A 15427-nucleotide genomic window follows, 5' to 3' on the forward strand; every position below is an offset into this window, starting at 1 on the left:
ATACTCATAATTATTACTATGTGGTATGAAATTGGTCACTTGTTTTTGTTGCAAAATAGCATTAAACAGACATGAGAAACAAACACAGGGATACAGTACAAATCATATGTTTTAATAATTTAAAAAAGGAAATAATTTCAATGATAATGATCATAAAAGCATCATTAATAATAATGATAATCACATTCATTAGTATAATAAATAAATACAATAGTATTAATAATAATAATCTCAATCTGCCTTCATTTGAGATTTACTATAATCTCCTATTGGACTTGATTATGGTTCATTATTCTGTTACGACAAATCTTTGGGGCTGATCGAGTCTCCTTTAGATCAATCTTTCTTTTTCAGTGGAGAAAAAAATAATAATAATAAATAATAAAACTGTCAGCCACATTATTCAAGGAGAAAAAACATTGACAAAAATAAGAGATGTCTTAATAATCACTGAGGGCAACTAATGATAATTTGAAAGTGTTTTGCTGTCGGTTCAGTTTAATGCCAGACCGCCGGCTTGCCAAGGTCATGATTTATTTAAAAACCAGTTGCCCTGTGATCTAGCGCTGAATTAATGAACGTAAAAAAAAACACACACACAGTCTCTGAGTCTAATGATTAATATGATGCAGGCTAATCTCTTTAGCTGTAGACCATTAGACCTTTTCATGTAAATCAGAAACTCAAAGTAACAAACTGACTTTCCAGTGTAAAACTCCTCTAAAACACTGAAAAACACCTTTGAGTTATTCATGTAAATGATGTGAGACTGCAGCTTCAAAAATAACATGTAGGTCCTGAAAGTGTGAATTAGCAGTGACAAGCCGAGCTTATCTGAGAGCGGGCTAACAGGGCAGAACAGTCATAGTTATATTTACACAATGCCTGCATTCCTAAACAATTAATGAACACAAAAACCCCCAAAGACACTGGAGCCCCATTAAGAGAGAAATCCAATAAATGTAAAACAGAAAAGGCCAGTGAACGTATGCAATGGATGCTCAATGGCTCTAAGAAAAGCTGATACAGGCAGCAATATAGGCCTTTTTTCTAATATATAGGCTTATTTTTTCTCAAATCTTTAGCTCCTATTAAATGCTTTTTTTAACGTGCAAACTGATCCCATAGACCTATCATAAATGTGTGATTTTTCTGATCGGGCTGACATTTACTTATATGGCGCCTTTATGCCAATCGATCATTAAAACTGAAAACTCACATCTAGTTTTACTGGATGCTAATTAAACCTCAACCAAGGGTATTAATTGGTTTTATGTGCCTGTCTAATGCTCCGGGATCAGTCATACACTCTTGGAAATATGGGTTTCAATCCTGCAGTTAACTTTCCAGGGTTCTTTAAGAGCTCCATTAGAACCCTTTTGAGTGGTGAACTACCTGTGAGGAGATTTTGCATTTTTTTTTATTTGTATTTTACCAGGAAGTCCCACTGAGTTCAGAATCTATTTTACATGAGAGACCTGACTTTGTCATACAGGAACACAATGATATATATATATATATATATATATATATATATATATATATATATATATATATATATATATATATATATATATATATATATATATATATATATATAACAGAGTAACCCAGTGTGTAAAACATATATACTGTTACACAAATTTAATTGGCATCACTATTGTAAAACAAATTGCACCAAAGAAAGATTGATTGATTGCCCTTGTCTGGATGCAACAAGAATAGAGGCTTTTACAATAAATGGCCACAAGGGGGAGACAACCCCTCCTCCAAATTATACCAACACAACTTATATTTCTATGAATTTATTTTGTTGACACGACACATTCACTCCTTTAATGCCTTATTGTTGCCACATGATATTATTTAATAACACAAATGTATCATATAATTGTATTATAATACTTTTGCGAATTCAAATATAAAGGGTATGGTATGTTTGTGAACAGGCAGGTATATTGCCATTGCTTTGTTGTCATGAAGTGGAAATGTGCCCCCCCCCCCCCCCCCCCCCCTTCCAGAAAACGAAATGAATCCCCAAACTGACAATGTGGGACTTAATGAGGCTGAAATCACATCACAATTAAGAGGCATGAAACCTTCAACCAAGACATAATGATTTCAGATTCACATCATAAAGAGACAAATAAATATTTTGGACAGAGATAATGTTAATTATCATAACACACATTTGCTGCTTGGAGGGGAAAACGATTATTTTGATTGCGCATTGAAACATTATGGTTGTCTGAGCTTCATTGACACTAAAATGGGTGTAAATCACTGAAACAATCTTCTCTTTGCGGTTGATCAGGTTTATTTACTTCTTCCGGTTGTGTAGATGCATAATTAAGCTGATATAGCCCATTTTAGAGGAGGGTGTTTAAATGCATTAATCCACATTGGACAACAACAACAAAAATGGATTTCCCCGAGGTGTTCGGACTTCACACGACTGGAGACAGCGCCGGTATTGTCTCAGTAACATCCGCGTTGTGTGCAGTTTCCTCCGCCGCCACATGATGGTAAGCACGAATAGCAGCAGGCGTCCCACTTTACTCCAAGAGCATCACTCACTGATGAGGGTAGTCGGTCACTTTAATCACACCGGAACGTGGGTGACTCCGCCTTCAAAGTAAGAGCTTGATAAACGTCTCGAGGGCCGAAACGATTAATTTATACGCTAATCGACAGTAAATTAATCGTATTCTGTTTCCAGATGTGTGCTCCTGTAATTGTGCACACGTACATTGAGAGCAACGTCAACATGGAGTCACTGCTTTAACGTTGGTCGCGGTCAGACTTTTATTTTGAAATACGACTGACCGGATGTCCCTTCTGTAACTGCGTCCGACTTGACACCGGTACCTAGTGGCCCACTCAGCCCCCCCAGTCTCCAGCGGGAGAGAGAATACGAGTATCGCCCCGGCGCACGGTTGCGGCAGCCTTTCCGGCTCGGATATTTGGTCACTTTCTGGATTTACACACGCCACACATAAATTCCGGGATGCCTTCAAATGTACAAGGTAACAAACGGAACGCTTTGTCCGCGTTTCCCGGGTGTCTGCTTAACCTCCAGCTAGCTAAAGCTTTTGAGTCTTTTACACTGGAGAGAGAGCATCAGCAGGCTACCGTCCAAGCTAAGTCGGTGTTAACTAGCTTTGCTGTTATTAAAATGTAACGCGATTTTCTGTTGTTTGTTGTTGTTGTTTTTTCAGGAGGGAAAGCCTTTGGGCTGTTAAAGGAGCAGCAAAGGGTTAAATTGGATGAAATAAACAAGGTAAGTCACGCTCCCGTGTGTGTGTGTGCGCGTGTGTGTTAACCGTTTATCGGCGTGTCTAACGGCTCCTCCTCGAGGGAATTTGAATTAATTGAGGGCACGCGCACATACACTTGACTCGGCATTGGCCTCGTTTTTGAACGCGCGCGGCCACACTGATGATACGAGGCAGCTTGTGTTTAACTGTCAGTGTCGTAAATAATGATTTCACAATGAAACACACACACACACACACACACGTTTTGCGATGCTGTTGATGCATTTTATTGATTTGACCCCACTTGTTGAACGGTGTTGCGTGCCCTCACATCGATCTGTTAAAACAAAAATGAAGCGTGTGTCCTCATGTCCGGCGTTTCCACGGCAAAGACCCGGCTTTCTGAATGAGCTCTTTGTCTCACGTCAGCCCTCGGCTCCGTCAGATAGTAGTATTCCAGATTAACTGGACTGTCGTCCGTATAATCTCTCCGTTTCCCTCCCTTTTTTTTTATTTTGGCAGTCATCACATCGGGCTCGCGCATTGGAAACCAGGTCGCGGCCCCGCGGCGCCTGTCACATTCCTGTGCACGGTTGCAAACACACGCTGCTCCTTCATGGACCTCTTATCTAGGCTTTTCTTCACGTCCCTCATTAGTTAATTAGAGGAAATTACCCCACATTCCTTATCAGTTAAATCCATCAAATACAGTTTAAAAATGTGACAAAATCCTGGGTTTTTATTGGGTCAAATAATCAATTAAGTTAATTGACTTTTTAATCCAGCTTCTCTAATGTTTAAAGCAATCAAACCCAATGTGCTGTTAATTTCATAACAGAAAAAAAATACATCTCACAGAATTCTTTGTGATGATGCCTTTCACTGCACTTGTTCATTCGAGAGGACATTCCTGTGTAGGCGGGGGGGCGTCCCATATAAACACCCAGTTTTGGTGTTTATCCTCTTCTCCCTTAATTACAAGCTTGACAGGTCAAATGAAAAGAACAGCCTCCCTCTCTCCTGTCTCTCTCTCTCTGGTTGTTCCACATAGATGGAAGCTGACTCCCACATGGCAGATTGTGTCGTTATAATTTCATTAGAATAGCTCCCTTCAGGCTCTTCCTTTACACCCTTGTGTGGTGTTCCACTTAACGAACACGGTGATAAGTAATATTACCGGGGGAGGGGGGCATTTTATGTGAGTCATCATTCTATAGTTAGAATCTTTTGGCACATTTGACAAAATCAGACGAATGCTCTAATTTGTGCGTCGTCCTCTTTAATTGTGTATTTTAAAACACTGCCGGAGCTTTTATGCAAGCAGAGTTTCAAACCGGGGTTCGAAACTGATTAAAGGGGTTTCAGTCAAACTTGTAAGACTTGTTTCTTTGGGGGGGTTTCTTCTGATCACTCCCATCTTCTTCCTCAGGAATACCTGGAAGACCAGAAATACAGGGATGAAGAGGACCTGGCGGAAAAATTGGAAGGTCTCAAAAGTAAGCAAATCCAGTCCTTTTCCCCACAGCAGCTTCACTATCTGCAAGTATGCAGTCGTCTTTGTGAGGGTGTGATCCTTTATCCCGCCTTTTGTCTTTGCATCAATATTTGTTTGTTAGCGGCCTGCACACACACACACACACACACACACACACAGGAGTCCTCAGCATTTTGTTTTCCACTGTGGGAAAGACAGACTGCTGAGATTTCAAAGAGGCTTGCAAGGCCAAGTCCTCAGTGGCCTTGGAGGAATGTGCTGGGGCGTTCCTCCGCTTGTTGTTACAATATTCAGAACTATGCTGGGTAAACTCACCCCTTGGAATAGAATAAAATCACTGCTACAAGGAGCTAATTACGGGAACAAAATAGCTTTGCTCTGATATCACTCGTGTGTGCTCTGGGTGCACGTCGAGCGTTTTGTTTTCTGGCTATGTGTTGTGTTTTTTTATCTACGATTTTCCACACGGGAGTAACATAAGAATAGGGGGCATGAGAAACACGCTGTCCTACTTACAATCTCATCTTGCTGGAGGAAATGGAGCAGTAATATATAAACAGAAAGGGGACCCGACACCCAGGTCCTGAGAGGATTTCTTCTCCTTGCTATCTGTCTGTTTCCATACTGTCCCAGTGACCCAGAGGTCAGGATCTAAACCCGCCACCGACCAAATCACATCACAGCTACTGTTTTCAGGACCAAATAATAACAGTTAACACTTCACTTCCTCAACAAGGGGCCAGTGGGTGGAAACCAACCAGAGATACACTCCCTTATTGGAGCGAGCTTTATCTGCCTGCTGCTTTGCCTCACTTTTTTTTTTTTTTTTTTTTTTTTGGCGCCTTTTCAGTAGCTTTTTCTTGGATGCCTGCATTGAAGCCTTTATCTGCCTGGCAGGGTTGGTGTCGTTTAACTGTGAGGGAAACTTCTTTGTTTATGTGTTGAGAATTCATCATCCATTTCTATTTGATCCGCAAAACCGTGTGGTTTTTGTTCTTTTATACGAGTGATAGCTGCCAAAGTGACTGGCCGTTAAACTCTTCCAACAACTCAAATTAATCAAACTCCAAATCACCGACCTCTCAATGAATTATAGCAGAAAATGTCTGGCTCGTATGTCGACGACATGTGTTATTTGATCACATCCGTTGTAAAGGAATGTAGGTCAGGAGGATACCCTAAAGACATTTTTGTTCGGTGGAGCCATTTTCAGTGGCTGCGGATGATCAACAGGCTGCACTACGACAAGTGGCCCCACTCAAGAGCTGCTGGTGTGTGTGCGTGCATGTGTGTGTGTGTGTGTGTGTGTGTGTGTGTGTGTGTGTTAGTGTGTGATGTGTGGAGGCCCCCTTCTCAGAGTTTACGAACAGGGTTGGCATTGTCCTGTCCCACTCCCCAAGGGTTCACACAGTTAACACAGTCCTCTCTTTCTCCCTCACAACACACACACACACACAACACACACACACACACACAGTGTCCCAGTGTGGGATAGAAATAGCAAGTGTAATCTGACTAAAGTGGTCTTCTGGACAAAAGAGTGGTAAAATTTACTGAGAAGTGGTAAAATGTCTTCTTTTTTCGTTGTTTTTTCCGTCAATAATGACCTTTTATACTTGAAGACACGTACAGAAGTCAATAGTTACTCGGGCTAGCAAAAGCTCAACTTTTGTGTGATTAAATAACATCTTGGTCCCAGCAAAAAGTTAGCAAGACAGCCCCAAACACTAGAACTGAAAACAAAGTGGCTGTGCACCAATAGTTACTGGGTGTGGGACATGTTTGGCAAGCATGAGTGCTTTGTCTGCATGCTTTCAGGCTAGGAGGACCAGATTTTATTTTTGAGCGAGTGACCGGGAGGGTAAACTCCGTATCCAAGCTTCATCATGTTCAGCCCAAGCGTCTTTGTTCTCCTTCCTGGTTGCTGTGTTTGAACTTTTTAAAGTTCTCCTCTAACTTCCCGACCCTCTCACTTTAATCCGTCTCCGATGTCAACGCCGCTCAGCTGCCCCCCCCGTTCGCCTGCTTTCTGCTGAGACACTCAAAACACACCTGTCATTATCTGCTGCCTGCGTCCATCCTTTTGTCGGGCCAGCTGTCAGCAGTGTGTGAGACGGTGACATCACTGGACTGTGTGTGTGTGTGTGTTACTGGCATGTGAGATGCCAGCCGGGGGATTGTGTTTGTGTAAGTGTTACTCGTGGGGAAGTGGTACATGAGCTGTCAGGGTAATAATCTCTTGTGTGTGCTTGTGTTGCAGATAGATATGCTGAGTTTGACCTGAACGACCAAGGAGAGATTGGTGAGTAATTGTAGCGCCGAAACAACAACTGCGACCCGGATAACACCTGTCAGCTGAGCCAGGCTCAGTGTTGTCATGAGGGTGCAGTAATTAATAGTGTCTGCGTCCTGTAAAGTGAGACCTACTGTACACCAGTGGGGAAGCTGTTGAGGTGCAGATGTGGTGTCTGTCTGCAGGCCCTGAAATCAGCTGCTAATTGAAACAACGTATGTTGTTTTAGCCACGTTAGCAAGAAAAAAACGGAACAGATGCTTGGTCCACCACTATGGCCTGATCTATAATATCCTAACAACTACTCAATGGATACACACATGGCATCCTACATTTCCCATCATGCAACTCAAATCATCTTGTATTAGAACCTACTGTATAGAGAGGCACCCTTCAGGTGGATGTACACATTGTATGTGTTTCTCAATTTAAACGATAATTTAGCATGTTTTTCTAGATCTTGCTCATTCTTTTGTGTCCCGACTGAAAAAAAGGGAGTTGCTGGATAAAAAAAGCAACAAGTAATGGCAACATTGGTGGCGTACGTTGTGTGAGACGGGAGATTTAGTTCTCTGAGCGGTGAACTAAACCCTTCTATAACATACTTTTGCCGTGACTTAGTCTCTATTTGTCTCCTAAATGCTTCCATCTTTCAAACCCCACACCACCATTATGTAACGAAGGCTTTCTCTTGAAAATGTTTCCCCCCAAGCTGATATAACTCTTCAGGGTAATCGTTTCTGACTCTGGAAAGCTCCCCCCAGAGCCACATAAGACATTAAACAGCTGTCTTCACAGTCTGAGTAGAATATGTGTTGGACTGTTGTTCGAGTGACTGTACTTCAATCCATAAAAATTAGTCATGTTCTCTCAGCCGAGCACCGTCTCTGATCATCCGCTCTTCCTTCTCCTCAGACATGATGGGCCTGAAGCGGATGATGGAGAAGCTGGGCGTACCCAAGACCCACTTGGAGTTGAAAAAAATGATCGTGGAGGTGACGGGCGGCAGCAGCAGCAACACGATCGACTACAGGGACTTTGTCAAGATGATGCTGGGCAAGCGTTCGGCCGTGCTCAAACTGTGAGTCAACCTCCATGTGCAATGTGTTGCGTGAAAAGAACACGTTTTTTACATTTACGGGAGTTGGCCGTGTCTCTAAACCATCTGCTGGTTCATGATGTGTTCGGGTGTGTTGTCCGAGAGGGAGGAGGCCAATTCTGACAAGCGATGATGTCACTACCCACACGCTGCACTGGTCGTTAATCTCCATGGCAACAAAACCCATATATGTAGCCTATCCATAGTCAACCCGTCCTCATCCTTAGCTGGGCTCATGTGCTTAGGTAACCGATTAGAGGCTGATTAAGCACCGACAGTCACGCAGGACTGATAAATAGAAACTCATCACATTCTGTCAACAAAGTTCTTTCACAATAGAAATGATTTGTTGTCGTTGGGGTTTTTTTTTCCAATGATCCCTGCTGGATAAGGACACATATTTCCTGCTATTCTAAAAGGGGTTAGTGTAGGCAGTGTAAGCCTGTTTAAAGCAGCCTTGGAGTGGGTCAGACTGCAGGAGAACCAGTGTATTGGCTGCCGCTTGTCAGCTCCGTTGGACTAAGCTGGTTGGACAGACAAATCCTCATAATCCCAAAAACACCAAGCGGAGAAAATGCATAACTTTTCCTCCTTTGCCCTCAACCGTTGTTGTTTTTTTGTTTTTTTTAAAGTGTATCCCATAATCCGCCGTCCGCTATTTATAAGTACCTCATTCCCTCCCGGGCCTTACTTGTCCACGCTGATGTTTGGAATTAGTCTTCACCGGGATAAAGTGGTCAACCGTCACATTTTTGTTTTTGACAGTGGAACTTGATAATGTGTGTTTTACTCCATGGATTTTGAACCAGTATTTGGAAGAATGATTGTGAAATCACTCCACAAAGTTGCAGATTTAACAAATTGACATGCACAGGAAAGGAGTGAGCTTCTATTGGTATTTGAGTGTGATACCCACACATATATTAACTGATCTAATCAAGAAAAGACACATTGGCCACAGGGTGTAGGCTACCTTCATGGAGTATCTTGCTGTTTGTTGTCCTGCTCCCCACTCTGATAAGGTCTACAACGCCTCTCTTGTGTGTTGCTGTTTGTTGTCTCTAGAGGGAGGGAGAGGTGGAGGGTACACTGAGCTCTAGAAGAGTGTTATTCAAAGCATTTGGCACGAGAACAATTGATGTAGTTACAATCGGAGGAAAATGATTGAGGTCAGGCTCCACAAGTCGGGGCTCAGTTTTGTGACCGAGACTTGAAATGAGCCTTAAAGATGTTTATGCTGGTTAACAAGTTTTACGCAAAACAGATAAGCAGAGTTCCTATCGGGTCCTATGTTTCAGACTTTGTACGTGTTAAACAGGTGTCAGGTGTGTAGCGTAGACTCCACAGTCAATGGTATGCACAATAATGAGATTAAGTCAGCCGGTCACTTTATCTATTAAGCCGTTCTGCCTGTATGGAGCAGATTAGCCAAACATATGTCCTCTGTCACATACATGATAGTCCTATAATGAATAACTTGTTGTACAGAAAGGGATATTGGCTGCATTTATGATTGAATCATCAGTTAGATGACCGACCATCAGCGGTGATCTGAGTGACGTCATGCAGCTTTTGGGAAGCAGATATCAGGGGTGTGAAGAGTGAGAGATACCAGAGAAAATGTGCCGGACTTCGAGTCTGCCGAGTGCCGGTTTCGTCGCCGGGATCATCGCTCCTTATGAGCTTAGCGGAGCTTTGCAGAGTTTTTCCAAAAAAGGAAATTAAAGACAGACATTGGCTCTGAATAGCTCCTGTCAGTCCTCTCACTCTTCTGTGTACGCTCCAAAGCACCATTCCCCTCACTCCCTTTTGTGGTTTCCCCTTCATTCCTTTCCTTTCACTTCCCGCTCAGCCAGCTCATACCCGAGTCTTCACTGAGGCTCTCTGTGTCCTCCAGGAGGCAATTATCCCTCCTCACTCGCACATCCTGCTTCTCTTCTTCATACCTTTTTGTTTTTACCACCTTTAAACCCTTAGACTACCTTCTGTCTTCCTGGTTTACGTGTACATTTTTACTTTCTTTATGCCTTTCTCCGCGGCGTGAAACCGTCAAACCAAGTCCCCCGGTCTCAATCTCTCTATCTCTGCCTGCTTGAGTTCATTTAATTTGAGGCGATGAGGGCCGAAATGTTTTGATAATCATTCAATCAATCATAAACATAGTTTTTTCAAGCAAAATGACTTAGTTCCAGTTGCTGCAGGGCCAACAACAACAGACTCAGGCTTTTTGCATTGGTGATGAAAATCAACATTAGTTAACACACATACTTTACACTCTTTCAAACGCTTTCCTTATTTAATTTGTCATTAATACTATTTCTTTAGTGCTACTTTTGTTCGTGTTCATCACAATCAAATAACGTTATAATGCTTTAATACTGTACGTCGGAGCTACGTCCATTCTGTGTTTCAGATAAATCAATAACCAAAGAGCAACGACAGTTTTAAGTCCTTTAGAAAAGAGTCAATCTTTCTAAACGTGTGTTTCAACTCATAAATCTTGATATTGGCCTCAGAAATCCTGCGTTTTTTGACTTTCATGATTCTTCTCTCTCTCGGCAGAATCCTGATCTTTGAGGACAAAGCCAACGGCGCTCCCTGCAAACCCGACGGACCCCCTCCGAAGCGGGACATCTCTAGCCTGCCTTAACTGTAGACCTCGACCTCCAGACTGCTCGTGAAGCAGAGGGACCAGCGGCGGTTGCGTGACAGAGCCGTTCCCTTGATGTGGGCTGTCGTGTTAGTGTGGGAACGGTGATCCAGGACGTTATTTTGTGATATACGGTGTGTATGTGTGTGTGCGTGCGAGTGTTGTCATTTGAAAGACTGAGACCACGACTCACTAAATGATGTTTGACTGTGAATATTATCATTCATACGTTTTCCCTTTTTAATTGAAATGTAGCATTGGTAGTTGTACGTGTAACCTGCTTGATAGATTGCATAGTAAGTGTTTTATGGTTATATTTTAAGGGAAGAATCCAAATTACCAGAGGTTGCTTTTTTCCTTTCCTGTTTCTTTTTCTTTTTTTGGGACGCGTTTTCATTTCAACCATGTGAGAGTAGGATGCTTTCGGAGGAGCACAAGGAAAAGAACCCCCCCAACACGTTTTTTTGCACTGTCCTCAGTGGTCTTGGATGAAATCCTGCCGGGCTAATCTTGGTCAGCGTCTCGCTAAAGATAAGGTGCCAGAGATTACAGACCCAGCCCATTTCCTCTGGGTCAAAGTCATCAGCCCTTGGAGCCAAATACTGATCTGGAATCAGTAGCTATGTTGCAATGGCCACCTCATGATCTGAAAAATAAAAAAAACATTTTTTGTAGATGACTGTACTGCTATGTGTTTGTAATATTCTCCTCTCTAGTGCGAGTGAATAAGAGATCATGTTGAACATGGGACTTTCAGTTTCAGTAGGTGACTAGAAGAACTTTTTTTTTTTTTTTTAGATCTGTAAGGTTAAGCACATGTTCATTTTGGAAGGAGTGTGATTTACAGGCACACAAGCATAATAAATGTACATAATATACGACACGCAGTACAATCATATTCTTTCCAAGTGCCTCAACATGCAGATACTGTAGAGCTTCAACACACAGATTGGGGGGGGGAAAGGAGGGAGGGCACACAAGTGTTCAGTTCCAGCAGTCTTTCTAGCTCACCAGGTCTTGAAAACCGTGTTCTTTGTAATCTGGTGAGATTGTTTTCATGATATTTTGTTGAATTATATTGATGTGGTGTGTTCACAACGCTCTGAGTGAAGTTCACAAGTAGTGGATTTTTTTTTTCTCCCCCTTTTTCTTGCCATCGTTGTTTCTTTTTATGTTGCGGGTTTGACTGCTTATTTTATCCTTCTTATACTTCATATACGTTGTTAGTTTCTCTTTATCTCACATTTCTTTTCATCCCTCTCTGTCGAACTGCATTCATTGTCCTGTGAATTCTGTGATTTGTGCCTCAGTGTTCCTGTAACTCACGCTACTTACTGTGAATTTGGTACTTGTAGTTTTTTTTACCCATTTAACATATTTTAACCAGTTTTTTTTTGTTTTAGGCGTATAACATCGTTTAATGCTGTTAAAATGCACATTGTTTGCAGACACCAAAGGAATAAAACTTATTCTTACACTGGCCTGTTAAGTTTTTAATTGTTTATTTCTGTATTGGAGATCTCTTTTTAAACTCTTGGTTGGCTAAAAATAACAAGTTTGTGGTTAAATGTTTGTTTTATTTCACTAGTAAACACCAGTGTTTGTTTATAACACTTTGAGAGGGACATTCGGTCGTATTCAGACCTCGACTCCACATCAAGATGCCATTCCATATTTTTTTCTCATTCATTTTCATGTTGCTTAATGTGCATGCATCTGTATGCATACGGACTCTTGAGCAATAAAACGTTTTCATGAAAAAAGTCAATAGCTGCAGCTGCAAACGATCACTTTTTCCTATTTAATTTTATTTTTGTTCTGTTTTTAAAGGCCGTTCATGTCTCTGAGAGAGCAGGTTGTGTTTGGATGCGGAGACTTTAATAAGCATGCTAACAGGCAGATACAGCAGGATTATAATAAGCACCTGTGTAATTAAAATGATCATCACTCTTGCATGTAATGCTACCAGGAGCTTACGTAGGCACAGTGGGATTCTCACGTAACAACCATCCAGCCCCCCCAGGGAAAATGTCAGGTCTAATTGCATCAACTATGTTAAGTCACATCGGGAACAATTTTGCACCTTTTGTTTGTATTTCATCCACTTTTTCACATCTCAAATGAAAGAAAAAATGTCTTGTTGCATTTTCTGCCACATTCAGCCCTCTTTTATTTATATTTTTTGTATTTGTTGTGTGTCCTTAGCATATACACAACTCGTTCAAGTCATCGCCTCACTTGTTGTTTGATTTATCTTGATTAATTGTTATTGCTGAGTTAAGTATTCGAGAGGTCTATTACTCTGTGCTGATGGTAATTAATGGTCCATGGGTACATGGCAATAAGAATGTAAAAGTGCATCAGAGGATCGGACCTCCTCCTCCTCAGTGGCTCATCTCTAATAAAGATACTGCCATCTACTGGTCACTCAAAGTCAGGACATGAATGAGACATTTGACTGGTATTAAGAAAGTGAAAAGCTCTTTAAACTGGAGGGAAAGCAAATGAGGAAGCACATTGTGTCCATTAGTGTCACCAACAGCCTACATTAAATACTATATTGCATCTTCCATGGAATGCTGGTGATGAAGAAAGCCAGCTTGATCTGTTGGGCTCCATTGAGTTCATATTCATCATCACACAAACTATATAACGTATAGTATGCCCTGTATAATAACATGCAGTAGCAAGTGTCAGTTATAACTGAGATCCTTTTACAAATCTGAGAGATAAAAATGTGCCTTTTGAGCAATGAGGACATATTTATTCTCAATAAAAACATAAAGTCCAATGAAGCATCATTTTAAAACAATCATACTCGTCACAAGGATTAGACACTTGTATCCCCGATTCTATCATTAAATTCATCTTAAATTGGGCCAACACTTAAATGTTACACAGAAAGCCTGCCTTACAAAAGGGTCGACTGTGAAAGAATGAAAGCAAATTGTACCTGCAGGATTGACAACCAACCGCTAGATGTCGCTGTCGAGTAGACATCTGGAGGTTTGTGATTAGAGATGTGTACATTCACTGGCCCCTCACTTTTCAAATTCCCACCGGATGAATAAGAACAGAAACAAAATCAAATATTTAATATGAATTCATACCTGAATATAGTAGCCTACTGTACTGAGGTTTAATTACTTCTTGTGTCCTCAAATGGAAAAAAACGATGGATAAAACTTTTAATCTAATCAGTATTCTTAAAACACATATAGAGGGCACACACACACACACACACACACACACACACACACACACACACACACACACACACACACACACACACAAAGTGTCACTGACAAGGACTTTTGGTTCCAACTGTAAATTCTTACCAAACCTCAATGAGTCGTCGTGGTAACGGGCCACCAGACCATTCTTTCTTTAACAGTTCCTCACTGACCGAGTGAAAACAGTATTTATACAGCCTGTATGTTGGGTAAAACATAGTTATTTAGGATATCCCTTTAAGTGCAGGACGCTGTGCTTCGGAGTAGGATTTGGGATTTTTTTTAGGGTGTTTGGTCATCAATCACCGTGACTGAGCAGCTCTTCACATCCCAACGAGCTCATTGTTATTCACACCGCGTCTCATTCTCAGCCTTCTGGGACATGAGATACAGTATAATTGGCCACGGTCAAACTCAGGAATTGAGACTACACAGCAACGTCCAGCTGCCTTTGTGACCTCAGCACTCACAAGGAGATCAACCCAGACCAGCGCCGCACAAAACCAACAATTAATCAGTCCTTTATTTCCATGCAATAACTATTATAACCAGAATTATCTCCAAACAATGTTGCCATGAATACTAAAGTGTTGCAAATCTCAGTCTCTGGTGGTAGATGAGTGTCCCTCTTCTCTTAATCCTACCAAATGTTCGCTTTCATTTGCTCATCCTATCCTTGGAATAGTTTCCTCAAATAGAATACAATATGACAAAAAATGTGTCTCCAACTGTTTGCCAAAGAAGATCCGTGGCTCTTGCTAATGGAGTGGGGCACATTTTCTTTTAAATTGACATTGTTAGACCACATTTCCATAAAACCCTGTAAATCATAAATGCAAGAAATGCAGAATGAGATGTGTAACTCCCTGTATAACTGCCAAGGTATGTTGCCAGTAAACTAACTTTGTATGCCCCCTCTTAGGCAAAGGTAATCTATATCAGGCAGACCAACATATACGCCTGGTCTGGCTGATAAAAATAAAAACCTAACCCATATGGCTCTTCAGGGCTGAGCAGATCCACAGCTCCCCATAGTGCTTGGATCACTGTTTAGCTTTCTCTGTAAATAATTGATGTTACATTTTGTTGCATCTGTTCATCCGTGCATGTGGGATTATGTTCCACTGTCATCATTGTTTTTCATTAATCCTCCCATGCATGTCTAATGTGCACTTCCTCCCTATTCTCTCTGGCCTCAAAATAAGGCTTCTATACATTTTCCAGGCACAAAAAAAAAAGTTCAGTCCATGTAAAGTTGATAATTATAGCCCGATTTAGGCGTTTACTGGGAGCACTTGAACGCCACACGAGTACGTCGCCTCGCTTCTGACGAATCACGCACGAGCCGGGGCGCCTCCCACCCTCCGCGCGGAGCACAGTCGCTCGAGTAGAGACGCGCT

At 41.6% G+C, this 15427-nt stretch overlaps 1 protein-coding gene across 1 annotated transcript; it reads left to right on the top strand.

Annotated features, from left to right (window-relative positions):
- Positions 1 to 2879: 2879 nt before the first annotated feature.
- Positions 2880 to 11745, top strand: aif1l (allograft inflammatory factor 1-like). Its single transcript, XM_084036141.1, has 6 exons — positions 2880 to 3026; positions 3219 to 3280; positions 4687 to 4753; positions 7013 to 7054; positions 7961 to 8126; positions 10707 to 11745. The coding sequence occupies exons 1-6, from the start codon at positions 3008 to 3010 to the stop codon at positions 10792 to 10794; spliced, it is 444 nt and encodes a 147-aa protein (XP_083892267.1). The 5' UTR covers positions 2880 to 3007; the 3' UTR covers positions 10795 to 11745.
- The last annotated feature ends 3682 nt before the right edge of the window (positions 11746 to 15427 follow it).

The sequence above is a fragment of the Eutrigla gurnardus genome, assembly GCF_963514095.1.
Source record: "Eutrigla gurnardus genome assembly, chromosome: 19".
Taxonomy (NCBI): domain Eukaryota; kingdom Metazoa; phylum Chordata; class Actinopteri; order Perciformes; family Triglidae; genus Eutrigla; species Eutrigla gurnardus.

What these genes read in the sequence shown, in the direction of transcription:
- aif1l (XM_084036141.1), top strand. An exon ending in AATTGGATGAAATAAACAAG is followed by an intron (nt 3,281 to 4,686) that starts GTAAGTCACGCT and finishes CTTCTTCCTCAG; the next exon opens with GAATACCTGGAAGACCAGAA. An exon ending in GAACGACCAAGGAGAGATTG is followed by an intron (nt 7,055 to 7,960) that starts GTGAGTAATTGT and finishes CCTTCTCCTCAG; the next exon opens with ACATGATGGGCCTGAAGCGG.